The sequence below is a fragment of the Apis mellifera genome, linkage group LG2 (genome assembly GCF_003254395.2).
Source record: "Apis mellifera strain DH4 linkage group LG2, Amel_HAv3.1, whole genome shotgun sequence".
NCBI classification, from domain to species: domain Eukaryota; kingdom Metazoa; phylum Arthropoda; class Insecta; order Hymenoptera; family Apidae; genus Apis; species Apis mellifera.
The window spans coordinates 15,090,086-15,104,658 of NC_037639.1; the positions used below are offsets into that span (position 1 = coordinate 15,090,086).

The 14,573-nt window shown below is 22.2% G+C and overlaps 3 protein-coding genes across 3 annotated transcripts; 2 read left to right on the forward strand and 1 right to left on the reverse strand.

Annotated features, from left to right (window-relative positions):
- Positions 1 to 894: 894 nt before the first annotated feature.
- LOC113218594 lies at positions 895 to 3,508 on the forward strand (the record flags this gene model as incomplete). The annotated part of the gene is made up of 7 exons (XM_026439033.1): positions 895 to 2,023; positions 2,119 to 2,280; positions 2,351 to 2,515; positions 2,602 to 2,830; positions 2,909 to 2,986; positions 3,072 to 3,359; positions 3,446 to 3,508. Coding segments are annotated over exons 1-7 (1,974 nt in total), but the record flags the coding sequence as incomplete, so codon positions are not given.
- A 265-nt stretch (positions 3,509 to 3,773) lies between these two features.
- LOC552595 (mitochondrial ornithine transporter 1) lies at positions 3,774 to 5,557 on the reverse strand. Its single transcript, XM_006568822.3, has 5 exons — positions 5,353 to 5,557; positions 4,744 to 4,980; positions 4,484 to 4,644; positions 4,125 to 4,397; positions 3,774 to 4,043 (listed from the first exon to the last, which is right to left on the reverse strand). Exons 1-5 carry the CDS (start codon positions 5,435 to 5,437, stop codon positions 3,861 to 3,863), a joined length of 939 nt encoding a protein of 312 aa, XP_006568885.3. The 5' UTR covers positions 5,438 to 5,557; the 3' UTR covers positions 3,774 to 3,860.
- An 815-nt stretch (positions 5,558 to 6,372) lies between these two features.
- LOC411906 (histone-lysine N-methyltransferase KMT5B-B-like) lies at positions 6,373 to 13,247 on the forward strand. The gene is made up of 9 exons (XM_026438966.1): positions 6,373 to 6,688; positions 7,479 to 7,712; positions 7,849 to 8,014; positions 8,096 to 8,266; positions 8,347 to 8,475; positions 8,565 to 8,754; positions 8,828 to 9,239; positions 9,346 to 11,097; positions 11,175 to 13,247. Exons 2-9 carry the CDS (start codon positions 7,498 to 7,500, stop codon positions 11,563 to 11,565), a joined length of 3,426 nt encoding a protein of 1,141 aa, XP_026294751.1. The 5' UTR covers positions 6,373 to 6,688; positions 7,479 to 7,497; the 3' UTR covers positions 11,566 to 13,247.
- Positions 13,248 to 14,573: the final 1,326 nt, after the last annotated feature.

The following is a 14,573-nucleotide window of genomic DNA, read 5'->3' on the forward strand; positions in this document are numbered from 1 at the left end:
TATTATTTGTTATAATTAAAATATATATTATTTCATATCATATACTATACCTATTCATAAAAAATGTATCACAAATGTGTAATATACAATTAATTCATTTATATAGTTAATTTAAATTAAATATACAGATAATCATCAATGAAATATAAAAAACATAAACACATGCGCGCGCGCGCGCACACAACACACACACATATATAATAAGTATAGTACATAATATAAAATAATATATATTTTAATTATGATAACAAATAATAATTTATATATATATAATATATATATAATTACTTAAAAAAATTATATATATATGTATAATTATTTAAATATATACATAATATATATTACATAATTATATATTATTTAACAATTCCTCATGCACGAGATGCGCTATATGAATCAAGTTGAAACCATTGAATATAAATAAAATCTTCAGATATGAAATGGAATACATTAGTCTTATTATTTTATAAATAATTTTTGTAAATAATAATTTTTTATTTATGAAATTATTTATTATCAATATAAACATAAATACATCAAAAATATAAATATTATAATATTATTATAAATTATTATAAAATTTATTATAAATTTATTATAAAATATAAAAAATATAAATTATTTTTAAAATAAAAATTCATACTTTCCAAAAAATACTTTTAAAAAACAATTAATATAACAAAATTTAGTATTTAATTCTGATTTCATTAATCAATAACTGAATTCACAACATGTGTTCGATTTGTTTACTTCTTAATAATAATTTATTTTGATAAACAATATATAAATATATAAACATATAGTAAATGTATTTAAAATATATATATATATATATATATATATATATATATACATTCTACATATACTTTCCGTACAGTCACATATATATATAGACTGTATTTTTTTCGTTCAATTCGACATTGTGTAATTGCCGATATTGGAAAAATTTATCTCTTGTTTTGTTTTATGTAAAAAGTTTTGTTTGAAATTAATAAAAATTTAAAAAATTGTATATATTTCAATGAAATTAAAAAATGGATATTATCGCAAGAATTATTATAAATTATAACTATAATTATAAAAAAACAATAATTTTAAGGTTATGTAATAAATTATATTATACAAATACGAATAATTACATATGGACTTTAAATAACTTTATAAAAAACTGTAAATACTTTCTTCCATATCATGCGTTTACAACAATTGCAGTTAATGAAACCGTTCAAAATAAATCTATATCAAAAAATCATTATTTATTTGAACATCAAATCATACATTCGTATTTTGAAAATTCAGTACATTATAATGGTACAATTTTTCCACGTATTAAAACATATGCAAAAGTTATATCTAAAGATATAAATAATTTGAAAATTACAAATTGGTCCAATGAATCCGCAAATAAAATTTTTAAAGCTATTAAAAAATTGACATATTATTATTTAAGTGATTCAAAATTATTAAGTTTATCAATTTATGACGACATTTTGAGAGGTTGTATTAAACAATTAACAGTATTAGAAAATCAGCAAATAATGATATTAATGCAATGTTTAATTGTATTAAATGATGTAATAAAAGAAACAAGTTCTTATACCAAGTTTATGAAAGAATTAAATAAAGAATGTTTAAAACGGTTTTATCCATCAAATACTAAGAAACTATTATTAATGAGTGATGCATTCTATCAATTTCAAGATAAAAATTCTGATTTTTTATTTCGTGCAATAAGAAAATTAAGCTCGAAAAATCTTTCTGCAAAATCACTAGTTCAAATGTTATTTTATTTAAATTTAACTCATATAGGATCAGCTATAAATATGTTTGAAATTGAATATCAGGTAGAACAATATATGCCTGATCTTGTTGTAAATGAATTAGGTATAATAGCAAGAAGTTTTTTTTTACAAAAAAGAAGAATTAGAAATAAAACTTTACTACCACTTATAATGAAAAAAGTTTCTCAAAATACTAATAACTTGGATAGCATAACTTTAGCATCAATTATGAAACTTATTAGGTAAGTAATCTATTATGTGTAAATAATTCTTTATTGTATAACAATTATATATATATATATATGTATATATGTATACGTATATGTTTGTTTTATAGGTATAGCGATTGTGTTCACTGTAAAGAAGAATTTCAAATATTATTGAAAAGTTTACATGATATAATACCAAATTTATCATTAAAATGTTTAGTCCACATAGCACATGCATTTGGGAGTTTACACGTATATGATGAAATTTTAACAAATAAAATTATAGAAAGGTAAATTAAACAATAGAAAATATGATATATTTAATTTATTTAACTTATTTAACTTATTTTTTTAATTCAGAATAATAACTCAAATACAAAATGCAAGATTAAAAGATATTGAAAGAATTATTTATAGTATATGTACCATTGCTCCTAATACAAATTACTATACTGATATGTATGAAAAATTGATTAAAGAAATAACAACAACTTATAAAACAACCAGAGCATATGAAATTGAGATGTAAATTTTTTTCCTATAATATTATGTTACATATGTAGATGGTGAAATTATATTGATTAGTGATTTCTTTTATATGTTAAATGTAGATTTCCAACAACACTTGTACGTATTCTTACATTCTTAACAATGAAAAATATATATATACCAGAATTAATTCAATATATATTTGAACCTAACTTTATGCAAAAGATATATAAAAATAATTTAAAATTAATAACAAATGAATGGTTAGTTTTACATTGTTCAGTTAAAATAGAATTGCCTTATTACCAAGGGCCAATGCTAAATAATAATATGTATAAATATTTAACAAAGGTATAATATATGAAATTAATATAATTTTTTTTTCAAATTTATAGTTAAATATATTAATAATATTTTTTATTATTTTAGAAATTTTATTATAATGATGATGTTTATAGAAAGGATAATATTATAAAATTAAAAACTGAAATTGTAGATTTATGCAAGGTATATATTTATAAAATTATTTAAAGAAAGATAATACTTAAGATAATAAAATAATATTTAATAATTATTAATCTTAATATTTTAGACAAAATTGGGAATAAATGTATATGTTGATTACATTTTACCTCATTATCCAAATAGAGAAATTATTTTTGGTATGGATAAATATAATAATTTTGTTGATATTGAATATATTTTATCAGAAATGGAAACAAACACAATTAAAAGTGTTAAAAATAAATTGGAGAACATAAGTTGGAAAATTTTATTTATATTATCAAATCTAGGAAATGTATTAGGTCATAATGATTATAATGGATATATACAAAGACAAGTCAGACAACTTAAAACTATTGGATATGAACCAATTCTAGTAATTTCCAAAATTATTCTTTTATATATAAATTCTTCTTTTATTGTAAATTGTATATTAATTTGAAATTCTTTGAATTTTTATAGATTAATCAAAATGAATGGATTTTATATTCTCAAGACGAAAAAATAGAATATTTAAAACAATTAATTTATGGAAAAACATAATGATTTTTAAACAAAATAATTTTCTTGATTGAAGAAAATTTTATTTGAAAATAAAAAAAAAAGATGAAAGGTAAATTCTTAATTATTTATAATCTTTTTTTAAAAAAGTATTTTTCAATAAATAAATATTGTTATTCAGTTATAAATATTTTAAATATATTTTTCACAAATATAATATCTAAAAATTTGTTTATTTTTGCAAATTCTTTTATTTTTTTACAGAAAAATATATAAAAAAATCATTTTTATGTTAAATATTTTCAAACTAATTTATTTTTATCTTTTTTCTTATAATTCTTATGGTTCTTAAACAAAACAATATCATTTTTATCCATCAATTATTTTCAAAAAAATTGAGCATAAATCTTTTAGTATATTCATAAGTTACAAATAATGTGGCTGTTGCTGGTATTGTTCTAATTAATGTTGGTTTTAAACCACTGTACAAGGAATTGATACCTTCATTTCTTACAATATCTTTCATAACTATTAGTGGAGGAGTTTTCAAATTTTTTACCTTTAAAAAAAATTAGAAATAAAATATAAAATCTATTTATATTTATAATTCAGATTATTTAAATCATAAAATTAAACTAACCTGTATTCTACTTTTAACCACATCTGCTGGAAATATTACAAGCCATAAAATACTTCCACCAACAGCACCAGCTATCATAGTTTTTTGCCATCCTATATCATCTCTATTTTCATTTGGCTTTGCTAAAAGTTCCCTGGTCACTTCATAACCTCCAAAAAAAAAGAAATAACCAGGCATTTCACGTGCTATGGTTGATGATAACCCAGTAAATAAACCTCTCATGCCTTGATTTTTAAGAATTTGACGTGTCAATCCCCATGGTCCAATTTTTTTCTAAACAAGATACTTTTTTCAAAATTTAATTTTCATGAATGTTTATATATTAATTTTTATTTATTTTTTATTTTAGTTATACTAACTTCACTTATTGATGATTCGCTTTCTATTTGAACTTCTTTTATTGCTTGTAGCTTACATTTTATAAGTTCTGTAGGACATAATGTTAATGAAGAAAAAAATGCAGCAAAAAATCCAGCCCATGCATTTTGAATTGATGTTAAATCTTGTATTTTTTGAACACCTATATAGATATATATATGTATATAGAAATTTTTTTTAAATTCAACATAGTGATGAATTGTAATTTATCTTCTTGTATTATTTTAAAAAAAACTTTTACCCAAAATATTAGAAATAATTTTTTGACATCCTCCATATGCAGCAAACAAAACTGAATTTTCAGCAACATTAGCAACTAATGCAGGTATAGTTCCTGCATATAAACCATTCATTATTCCATCTGTCTTTAATGTTTGTAAAAAGCAATTTACCATTCCCTTATACATAGAAGGAAAAGTTTGCATTTTTACCTTTATTGTATCTAATGGTTGCCCAACATAAACAAGTGCTATCCCACCTTAAATAGAAATAAATCAATGATACAGAATAAAAATGTATAAATTTAGTTAATTTTTTATTATAATAAAATTATAATAAGTAAATAATTTAATTTTTATTAGTATCTCGATCTATATTTAAAATAATTATTATTTAATTATTAATATTTAAAATACTTTTTAATATTTATATTATAATAGCAATAAGGTTAAATGTAATCTAAATATGTTAATTCAATTATATAAAATGTTTTGAATAAAAAATTATACGAATTTTTGTAAAACAAGAAAAATAAATGAATTTCATTTTGCAATTTATTTTTTACCAAGTTCAAAATTATTTATATATTGAATTTAATATTGTATTTGAATATATTATATCATATTATTACCAAGTGATCCAGAAACGAAGTCAATTAAACCAGCTTTAATATTTTTTAACTGTTGATTTTTTTTTTCATTGAATTCAAATGTCATTTTTGTATATCTAAATTAATAAATATCAATTAGTAAAATCTAGAGAAACGACAAATTAGCACGTCTTGTATCTTATAATCTATTACTTATTATCGAATAAGAAAGATAAGGAAAATTCATTTGTTGATTAAGATTTAAGATATCATTTGTATTTAATATTCTAAATTTTTTATTTATACCATGTAATTATTAATGCATTTGTCTCATTTTGCAGCTATCAAATATATTGGCGCAAGCGCATTTATATTTAGACAAATTGATAAAAAATTATTCATTGATTGGTAACAATTGAAGTATTATCTAACTAATAACAAATTTTGAAGTTCTATTTTATATATAAATTCATATACATAAAGAATTTCTATATTTTTACAAATTTTTTTATTTTTCTCTATGATAAATCTTGATTTAATTATTTAATTGTGCCATGAATTCATTATATATTTTTTATTTATTTTTAATTACATAATAATATCAAATGTACACAATTAATAAAATATTAAGAATATATTTAACTTAATATCTATTATTCCAATATTAAAACTTAAATAATCTTAATCAAAATAAAATAATTACAAATTATAAAATACAATGAATATTATATCAGAACATTTTAAAAACTATAAATGAAACCATCTCAATATTATTTTTAGCATAAAATGTTAGAAACCGGTTGTCATGGAAACAAAGTACCACAACATTTAAATTCTATATTACTAAATTAACCATTTTATTATTTTAGATTTATCTTTAAAAAAAATGGATTAGAATTTTCTTTGATATATATATATTTAATTTTTAAAATGACTAATGTATGAAGGTGGAATTGTAATTTTAAATACATTATTTATAAATATTTAAAACAAAATTTAAACTAAATTATCTTACTGAAATTCATATAGTTTAGTAAATCAAAAAAGTTACTAGATTATTGTATTCAAGATATACATGTATGACGTACGCGATAGTCTGTAGTTCCAAAACATGGGTTTTCTCTGTTATATTTTCAATTAAATGATTATTCTTTTTTTGTTTAATTTAGTAAAGAAAACATTAAATTTTATTTATGGTGTAAAAAAATCACAAAATTCAATACGATGATCATTCTCTTTATATTACGAAAATAGGGAAAGTATATACGGTATAGTAGATCTGCCATGATAGATCCGAACGCGTCTTCATCTTATTCCAAAAAAGTCAGAAATTGTTAGCAAAATGTGTAATTTTTGTTATCAGGAGAGCTTCTTAAAGGTAAGTGAATTGTCTGGTGAAAATTTAATGACTTTGACTATTATTGAATATCATAATAAGAAGATAAATTTTCTTATTAAATTGGAGCGCAGCATGCCTCTAGGAGCGCTCTGGCTCGTCTGCGCCATTAGCGTTCAGAGCATGATCGCCAGATATTTCTATTATATTGTCAAAATAGCATATTATTGTGATGAACCATTTTTTTGAACTATTATTAATTATATTACTTCATTGTTTGATTCTTTTCCAGTTCGAAAAGAAAATTAAACAACTGATTCATAAATGACATATCGGTGATTCGAAATTTTTAGTAGCGTATTCTTTTGAAAAGAATTACATTTTTTCATTATTTGTTCTTTTTTTTTTATCCCTGTCCAATTTATTAATTTTTATCTTCATAATTAAAAATTATATTTAAAATTAATATATTCATTTTTCTTTCTACAGAAATTGATTTATTTTTTTATTTTATTATATATTATTTAATTAATGCTGATAACATTTTTTATTTCATATTTTTACTTTTTTTATATTGTAAGATTGTGTTTAAATTATCAGTTTTATTATTTCTTTTTTATTATTATATTTATATAATATAAAGTATATGTTATTTTTGATATCAAAAAAAAATGAAAAAATGAATATGAATTATAGAAAAATTTAATTAATAAGAAAATTATTATTTTTTATATAATAATATATTAAAAATATATATTTGAAAATATTGTTAATATAATTTATTAGTTTATCAATTATTTAAATTAACTGAACTAATTTTTTATTTCAATAGTAAAAGTACAGATTACAGAATGGTGGTGGATTGTTTATCCATTCAAAGCTCAGCAGCTATAATACGGAAGCAGGAGCGAAGATTAGGTGGGTTAGTGGCTGCAAAGATGCAACCTAACAATGTTGGTAGTTGTGGTGGTATGACACCTAAAGAACTTTCTGACAATGATGACCTAGCTACTTCTCTCGTATTAGATCCTTATCTTGGATTTACCACCCATAAAATGAATATCAGGTATATATTTTCAAATAATATATTTTTAAATAAATTTTCAAGTCTTGTAACAGGAAATCATCATATATAAAATTTATATATTTTATTTTTAATTATATATTTATTATTTTTTAATTTATATATTTTGACAACAAAGGTACAGACCATTAAAGGCAAATAAAGATGAACTCCGTAAAATTATTTGTGAATTTATTCAAACCCAAAATTATGAAAAAACTTATAAAAAATTAATGGGTGGTGATTGGGGTGCAAGACTTCCTCATACAAAATCTAAACAACAACAAATAAATTTAGAAAAACATGTGAGTTACATATATAGATTAAACATTTCTTAAAATTTCATAAAATTCTTTTGTAAATTAATCTTATTTTGTTTTCTTCAGATTTACAGATATTTAAAAGTTTTTGATAAGGATTCTGGGTTTGCAATAGAACCATGTTATAGGTATAGTCTTGAAGGTCAAAAAGGTGCCAAAATTTGTGCAACTCGAAAATGGTTAAAACATGATAAAATATCTTGTCTTGTTGGCTGTATTGCAGAACTTAGTGAAAAGGTTTGTTTAAGCATATAAAACATGAAATAAAGTTTAAAGTATTTTTCTTAATTTATTGTATTTATGAAACACCATTTTAGGAAGAAGCGGCATTATTACATCCAGGAAAAAATGACTTTTCTGTTATGTTTAGTTGCAGAAAAAATTGTGCACAACTATGGTTAGGTCCAGCAGCATATATTAATCATGATTGTAGAGCTAATTGCAAGGTTAATGAATCTATACAAATTATTATTATTATAATTATATTAACTATGTAAAAATATTAATTTAAATATTTAATTTATGTAAAATGCAGTTTGTGGCAACAGGAAGAGATACAGCTTGTGTTAAAGTTCTTCGTGATATTGAAGTAGGAGAAGAAATTACTTGTTTTTATGGAGAAGATTTTTTTGGAGATGGTAATTGTTACTGTGAATGTGAAACATGTGAAAGGAGAGGAACTGGAGCATTTGCAAATCAAAAACCAGGAGAAGAACTTTCCTCTGGTATTTTTAAATTCTGATAAATCTGAAATAATTCTGAAATATATTATATATTTTTATCATGAAATTCTTATAGGATACCGTTTACGAGAAACAGACAATCGTATCAATCGTACGAAACATAGGCAACAACCATTAAGTCGTAATAAACAACAAGCTGATACCGCACTTACAGAGAAAAATGCAGTCCTTGTTGGTAATGCTGCAATAGCACCACAAAGTCTTAGTATGAAAGAGTTAAGAAGAAAGGGCTTAACAAAATATGATGCAGAATTATTAATTGCACAAGGTTGTCGATTTTCTGACATTGCTCAACAACAACCAATTATAAATAATGGAGAAAATGTATTACAAACATCTCGACCTCATCCTTCTGCTATTACTACAAATTCCGTATCAAGAAATCTTCGAAATAAACAATTATGTAAATTTGATAATGATAATGGTCATCAGAATAATATTAAAAATCATACGCTTCGATCGTCCAGGTAAGATTTTTATTTTATAATTCAAAATATAAATTGTAATTTTAAAATAAAAAAAATTATTAATATTAAAAATAATATAAAATAATATTAAAAATTTCATATATAGGATTCATAAAAGAACAGAATCAAAGAAGAACAAAGTTTCGGAAAAAGTTGAATCTTCTTGTTTAAATAGTTCCATTATAAAAAATATTGAATTAGAAGATATAAGTCATCGTAAAGAAGATTCTGATAGAGTAGATGAAGAAATGATGTATTCTAGATTACATAAAACTCATTCAAGGAATACTTTAAATGAAGAAACTAATAATATTTGCCATGTTCAGACTTCATGTCATGATATACTGGAACAATCAACCTGTTCTAATCTTCAAAGAGAATGTTCAGACACATTTATTAAAAACAATAGAGAAATAAATAGCAAATTGATAAATGAAAAAGAAATACCTGATATTATTGTAGAAATTAATTCTAATTCAATAGATAATATTAATATTACTTCCAATTCTAAAAAAGAACACTATAGTACAAATTCCTGTGATTCAGTTCATATAAGTTCCATGCCTGAAAGTCGATTAGATGATTTACATGAAACTAATAAAAACGAAATAATTTCGAAAGAAAATCCTCAGTCACGAATCGCTCATTATAATTTGTCTTTAATTGAAAATCGCAAAGATATAAACAATATTTCTATCGCGCCAATAAAATCAAATGATTGTGTCAAAGAATATTTAGAATTTGAAAGAAAAATTTTAAAGGAAGAAAAAGAAAAAAATTGTGAATTCGTGCATAAAGATTATTCTTACAAAGATGAAGAACAAATATGTTTAATTCACTTGAAATCAGCTAAAATTTCAAATTGTTTAGAAACTGATACAAAAACACCTACATTTGATATTCTTGAATCTAGTAAAGATATAAAGAAAAATGATTCTACGAATTCAAATAAATTGATTAAATATTTAATAGAAAATGAAACAAATAAATTTGATAGATTTGATTCAGATTTTAATAAGTCTTCAAATAATACTGAACATGATAAAATAAATTTTAAGGAAAATACTATAGAAAATAATAAAGGGAATTGTCAAAAAGATTTAATCATAAAAGATAATATATATGTAACTAATATTGGAATGTCTGAAATAAAATCTGATAAAATTGGAATGATTGAAACGTGTACAACAAATCAAGATTCTCGAACAGATCCCTGTAAAGAAAATAAAAATTTCAGTAGAATGGAAACTATTAATTATAGTGAGATTAATAAATGTAACATACAAGATACTCATAATTCTATTTTAAAACAACCTGTGCAAAAAAATGATTCGTTACATACGACATTAAGATCTCATAAAAGTAGAAGAAAACTTTTAAATGAAAAGAAATCTGCAATTTCTGAAACGGAAGAATTAGAAAGTGTTACAGAACAAAAAATAACTGATAATATGATTGCATCTGTTTCAAAAACTCGTAATAAAATAGAAAAAACAAAAAGTAGATTAACAAGAAGTCAAAAGAAAGATCGAAAGGAATTAGCTACTACTGAAATTGGTGTAGCTGATGATGATTCAGGTATTCAAGATATTTACGAATTTAGTGAAAAAGAAAGTAATTTGGAAGATATTAGAATACCATCAATAATGCGACGTAAACAAGAAACTCGCTATACATCTGGACTCACGTCGCATTTACAAGAAATGCAATATAATGATGAATGCAATAAAGTTGAACCTCCAGTATTACTTCCACAAGAACCATGGCCACCAATTAATTGCAATCAAAATCAATTGTTAGATTCAAATAGTAATAGTCAATTAAGAGAAAATTCCATACATAATGAAAGCTTAAAGAGGTAAATATTTTCATATTTTGTGTTTGATTTTTTATTTAAAAATATATATATATATATATATAAATTATTTATTATAGATTATCAACTTGTAATGATAGTGCACAAAAGTTAACAACTCCTACAGAATATCAATGGCAAATGAATAACTCTAATTGCCAAGTATGTCCAACTACTCCAGAGAGAACTGGCAGATTAAAACTTACTCTTCGCATGAAACGTTCGCCAGTTTTAGAAGACATCGTAGAATCGGGTACGAGTTTAAGTGAAGATAGTTATGAACCTGAATACGAAGTATTACGTGTAGAAGGTGTGGAAAGAAGTAGACGTAAAAAAAAACATAAAACTCGAGATCGTGAAAAACGACATAAGAAACGCGAATTAAATCTTGATCCTCCTCCGCCACCTATGAAAAGATTGCGTTTAATTTTTGGCAATGAAACACATACTATCGACTTTCCACATTCTTAACAACTATAAATAGTGATTTTCAGTATCTTCTGAAATAAATTATAAACATAATTTAGACATGTTAAAACAGGTCTCCTTGTCCTGTAACATTATGAATTTCTTTGTAGTTTTACAATTATAAACGATATATACTGTCGTTAAACTTTATAGGTATTTGATGATAAAATTATTGTGTTCTGATTTTTTGTCATTTTTTACTGCTTAAATTTTGTCTTGCTTCTTATTCTTCTAACAACGAATAATTAAAGGCCTAGTAAACATAAATTAAAAAAAAAGTGTATTGATTCATATGCTGTTCAGTAAATATTTATTTAAAAATTTTATATAAATCTATTTAAAACAGATAATACGTAACTAATTAGTTGATTATTATATTCATAACAAAATTAGTATTTTATTTTATTGTTGTGGTAACTTGCTTTTTCATTAATATTGTATTTATACAAACATAGTTTTGATAAAACAGGTTTTAAAACCTATAGTCTTTCATTTTCTGCTTATTTTCAATATTATAAATTTATATTGTTAAACAATTTTTTACTAATAAAATATTTATATTATATATGCAAAATTCATACATAAAACACTTCCTTGTGTTAAAAACAAGGAAAGAATATATTGAGTCGAATTATATCTCTATTCTATTTCCAAATGAGGACAAAGGAGAAAAATCTATACTCTTATATTATGTATAATAATAGCTATAAAATAATAATAATGATGATAATTCAATTTAAATTAGTTAAATACTAGATATCATATATTAATTGCTGTTCTCAAAATGCGTGATTGATTACTGAGAAAAAATTGTAAATATTGCTTATGTGTACGTAAGCGCGTGCATATATATATATACATATATATATATATATATGTGTGTGTGTGTGTATGTATCATAATGATATACATGCAACATATTTAGACATTGCTCGACCAGGCGCGCGCGTACACACACACACACACACACACACACACACACACACACACACACACGCGTATTATATACACATATATAGAAAGCGCGTGCGCAAAGAAATATAATTGCTGTATTCCGTATATCGATGTAATACAATGCCTTAATGCTAATGAATATAAAGCAAGTGCATTGCACATAAGTGTCATCGTATACCGAATACATATATCGTTTACATACGATAATGAAAAAGAATATAAGAAAACTTCATTTAGTGAGATAGATTAAAAATTTTAATTAAAAAATAAACAAATTGCAAGAAATAAATAATCATCTTTACAATAGAATTTTGACATTAGATTTTGAATTGACGTTTGAATTTAAGAAACAATATTTTATGTTGAATTTGTATATATTGTTGAATTTGATTCAATTATAAAACAATCTAAATTATCAAAATATAAAGTTTAAGTAGAAATCATATATACAATTTTACATTAAGATCTGAAAAACTTTAGTAGAAAAATTCTTTAGTCATTTAAATGGCAGAAGAAATCCATCTCATGTTTTGTGTTAAGATTCATATTTTCATAATTCATATTTTTCGAACAAGATTGTTCTCAGATTTTATGACTCATAAATGTTGGATGTGATTATTTACTTTAAAAAATATTATAACAAAAAATTATTATTTATTTTTCATTAATTGGACTTGTACATTGAAGTCATGATAAAAATAATATAAGCCGAGTAGATTTTAAAGTTCTAATGGTTGTTTGATTTATTTGACTATTTTGTAATTTTAATAATATATTTTATATATTCATAATATGCGGAGATAAATATTTTAGAACACATATACAATGATGTTGTTTTTGATATTCATTTTAATCTGTCGCTTTCTTTCTAAAGTGTATTTTAATTTTAGATATGAATTTAAAATTACTTATGAAAATTTAAATAAAATTGTACGAATCAAATCTCGTACAAATTGCTAATATTAATTAATATATTAAATATTTCTTTTTTCTCTTTTTTTTTTTTTTTTTTTATTTGTATATTAAACTTTTTGGTACTGTCTTTAAAATATTTTTTATTTTATTATATATTTTTTAATAATGATTATATTATATATTTAAAAAAAAATTGAAATACGCTTAAGACGCGGGAAATTTCCGAAAAAATCCGAGAATTACATAGCGATTAAGATTCATAAATTGAGATTGATTATATGTTATTCATTCATAACAGAATATTTTCTTTATTATTTATCGTGAAATCTTTATCTAATGAATACTTATAATCATAGCCATAAAAATTTGGCGAATATACTATTGTATATTTATATCATATAGATGTATCTATTTTCTATTTTGCGTTTATTAGTAAAATACACATGACAACACAAGAAAAGCTTTCAAATACATAGATCAAAAAAAATTCTAATTAAAAAGATCAGTATTTCATTGGTAAGGAAACATGTAATAAAAAAGTTGTATTCATAAAATCCATTTAAAAATTAACACATCTTCACAGATTAATTGATAATGACGACTATTCCTCCATTATGTAATAAAGCATTTAATTAACGTGAAAACGTTATGTCATTTCAATTGTAATCATATAAGATGTAATTTTAGTCGATAATATGCCCGTTAATTGATCTATAATATAAAATTTGTGATAAACTTCTATTATATTATTCTATTAAATATTCTTGTTCTAACATAGCATTGTAGTAACTGTTTTTCTCTAAGATTTTAGCAAATTAACAAATATTAGTCGCATTGACCGAATTATTATTAAATTATACATGTATTTTTAGACTTGTAAAATAGCAGAGGATGTTTATTAGAAGGAGAAAAAAAAAAAAGAAGAGAAAAATTAATTTTCAGAATTTTAAATTGTGAAAATTTTAATATAAAAAAGAAATTCGGATTAATTTGAATTTTTATCATCATATGTATAAAAAAATGTAGTTACATACAAAATAATGTATACTTTTTCTAGTAAAATTAATGAAATATTAAATCATAAACTATAAAAAAATGTTAGCATAAAATTTTAACATTAATTACTTATACGCATATTTTTT

Coding starts and splice junctions, on each gene's coding strand:
- LOC552595 (XM_006568822.3), bottom strand. CDS start 5,437: ATGACATTTGAATTCAATGAAAAAAAAAATCAACAGTTAAAAAATATT. Junction 4,645..4,743: donor AATTATTTCTAATATTTTGG/GTAAAAGTTTTT, acceptor ATATCTATATAG/GTGTTCAAAAAATACAAGAT. Junction 4,398..4,483: donor GCGAATCATCAATAAGTGAA/GTTAGTATAACT, acceptor TATCTTGTTTAG/AAAAAAATTGGACCATGGGG.
- LOC411906 (XM_026438966.1), top strand. CDS start 7,498: ATGGTGGTGGATTGTTTATCCATTCAAAGCTCAGCAGCTATAATACGG. Junction 8,267..8,346: donor TTGCAGAACTTAGTGAAAAG/GTTTGTTTAAGC, acceptor ACACCATTTTAG/GAAGAAGCGGCATTATTACA. Junction 9,240..9,345: donor CATACGCTTCGATCGTCCAG/GTAAGATTTTTA, acceptor TTTCATATATAG/GATTCATAAAAGAACAGAAT.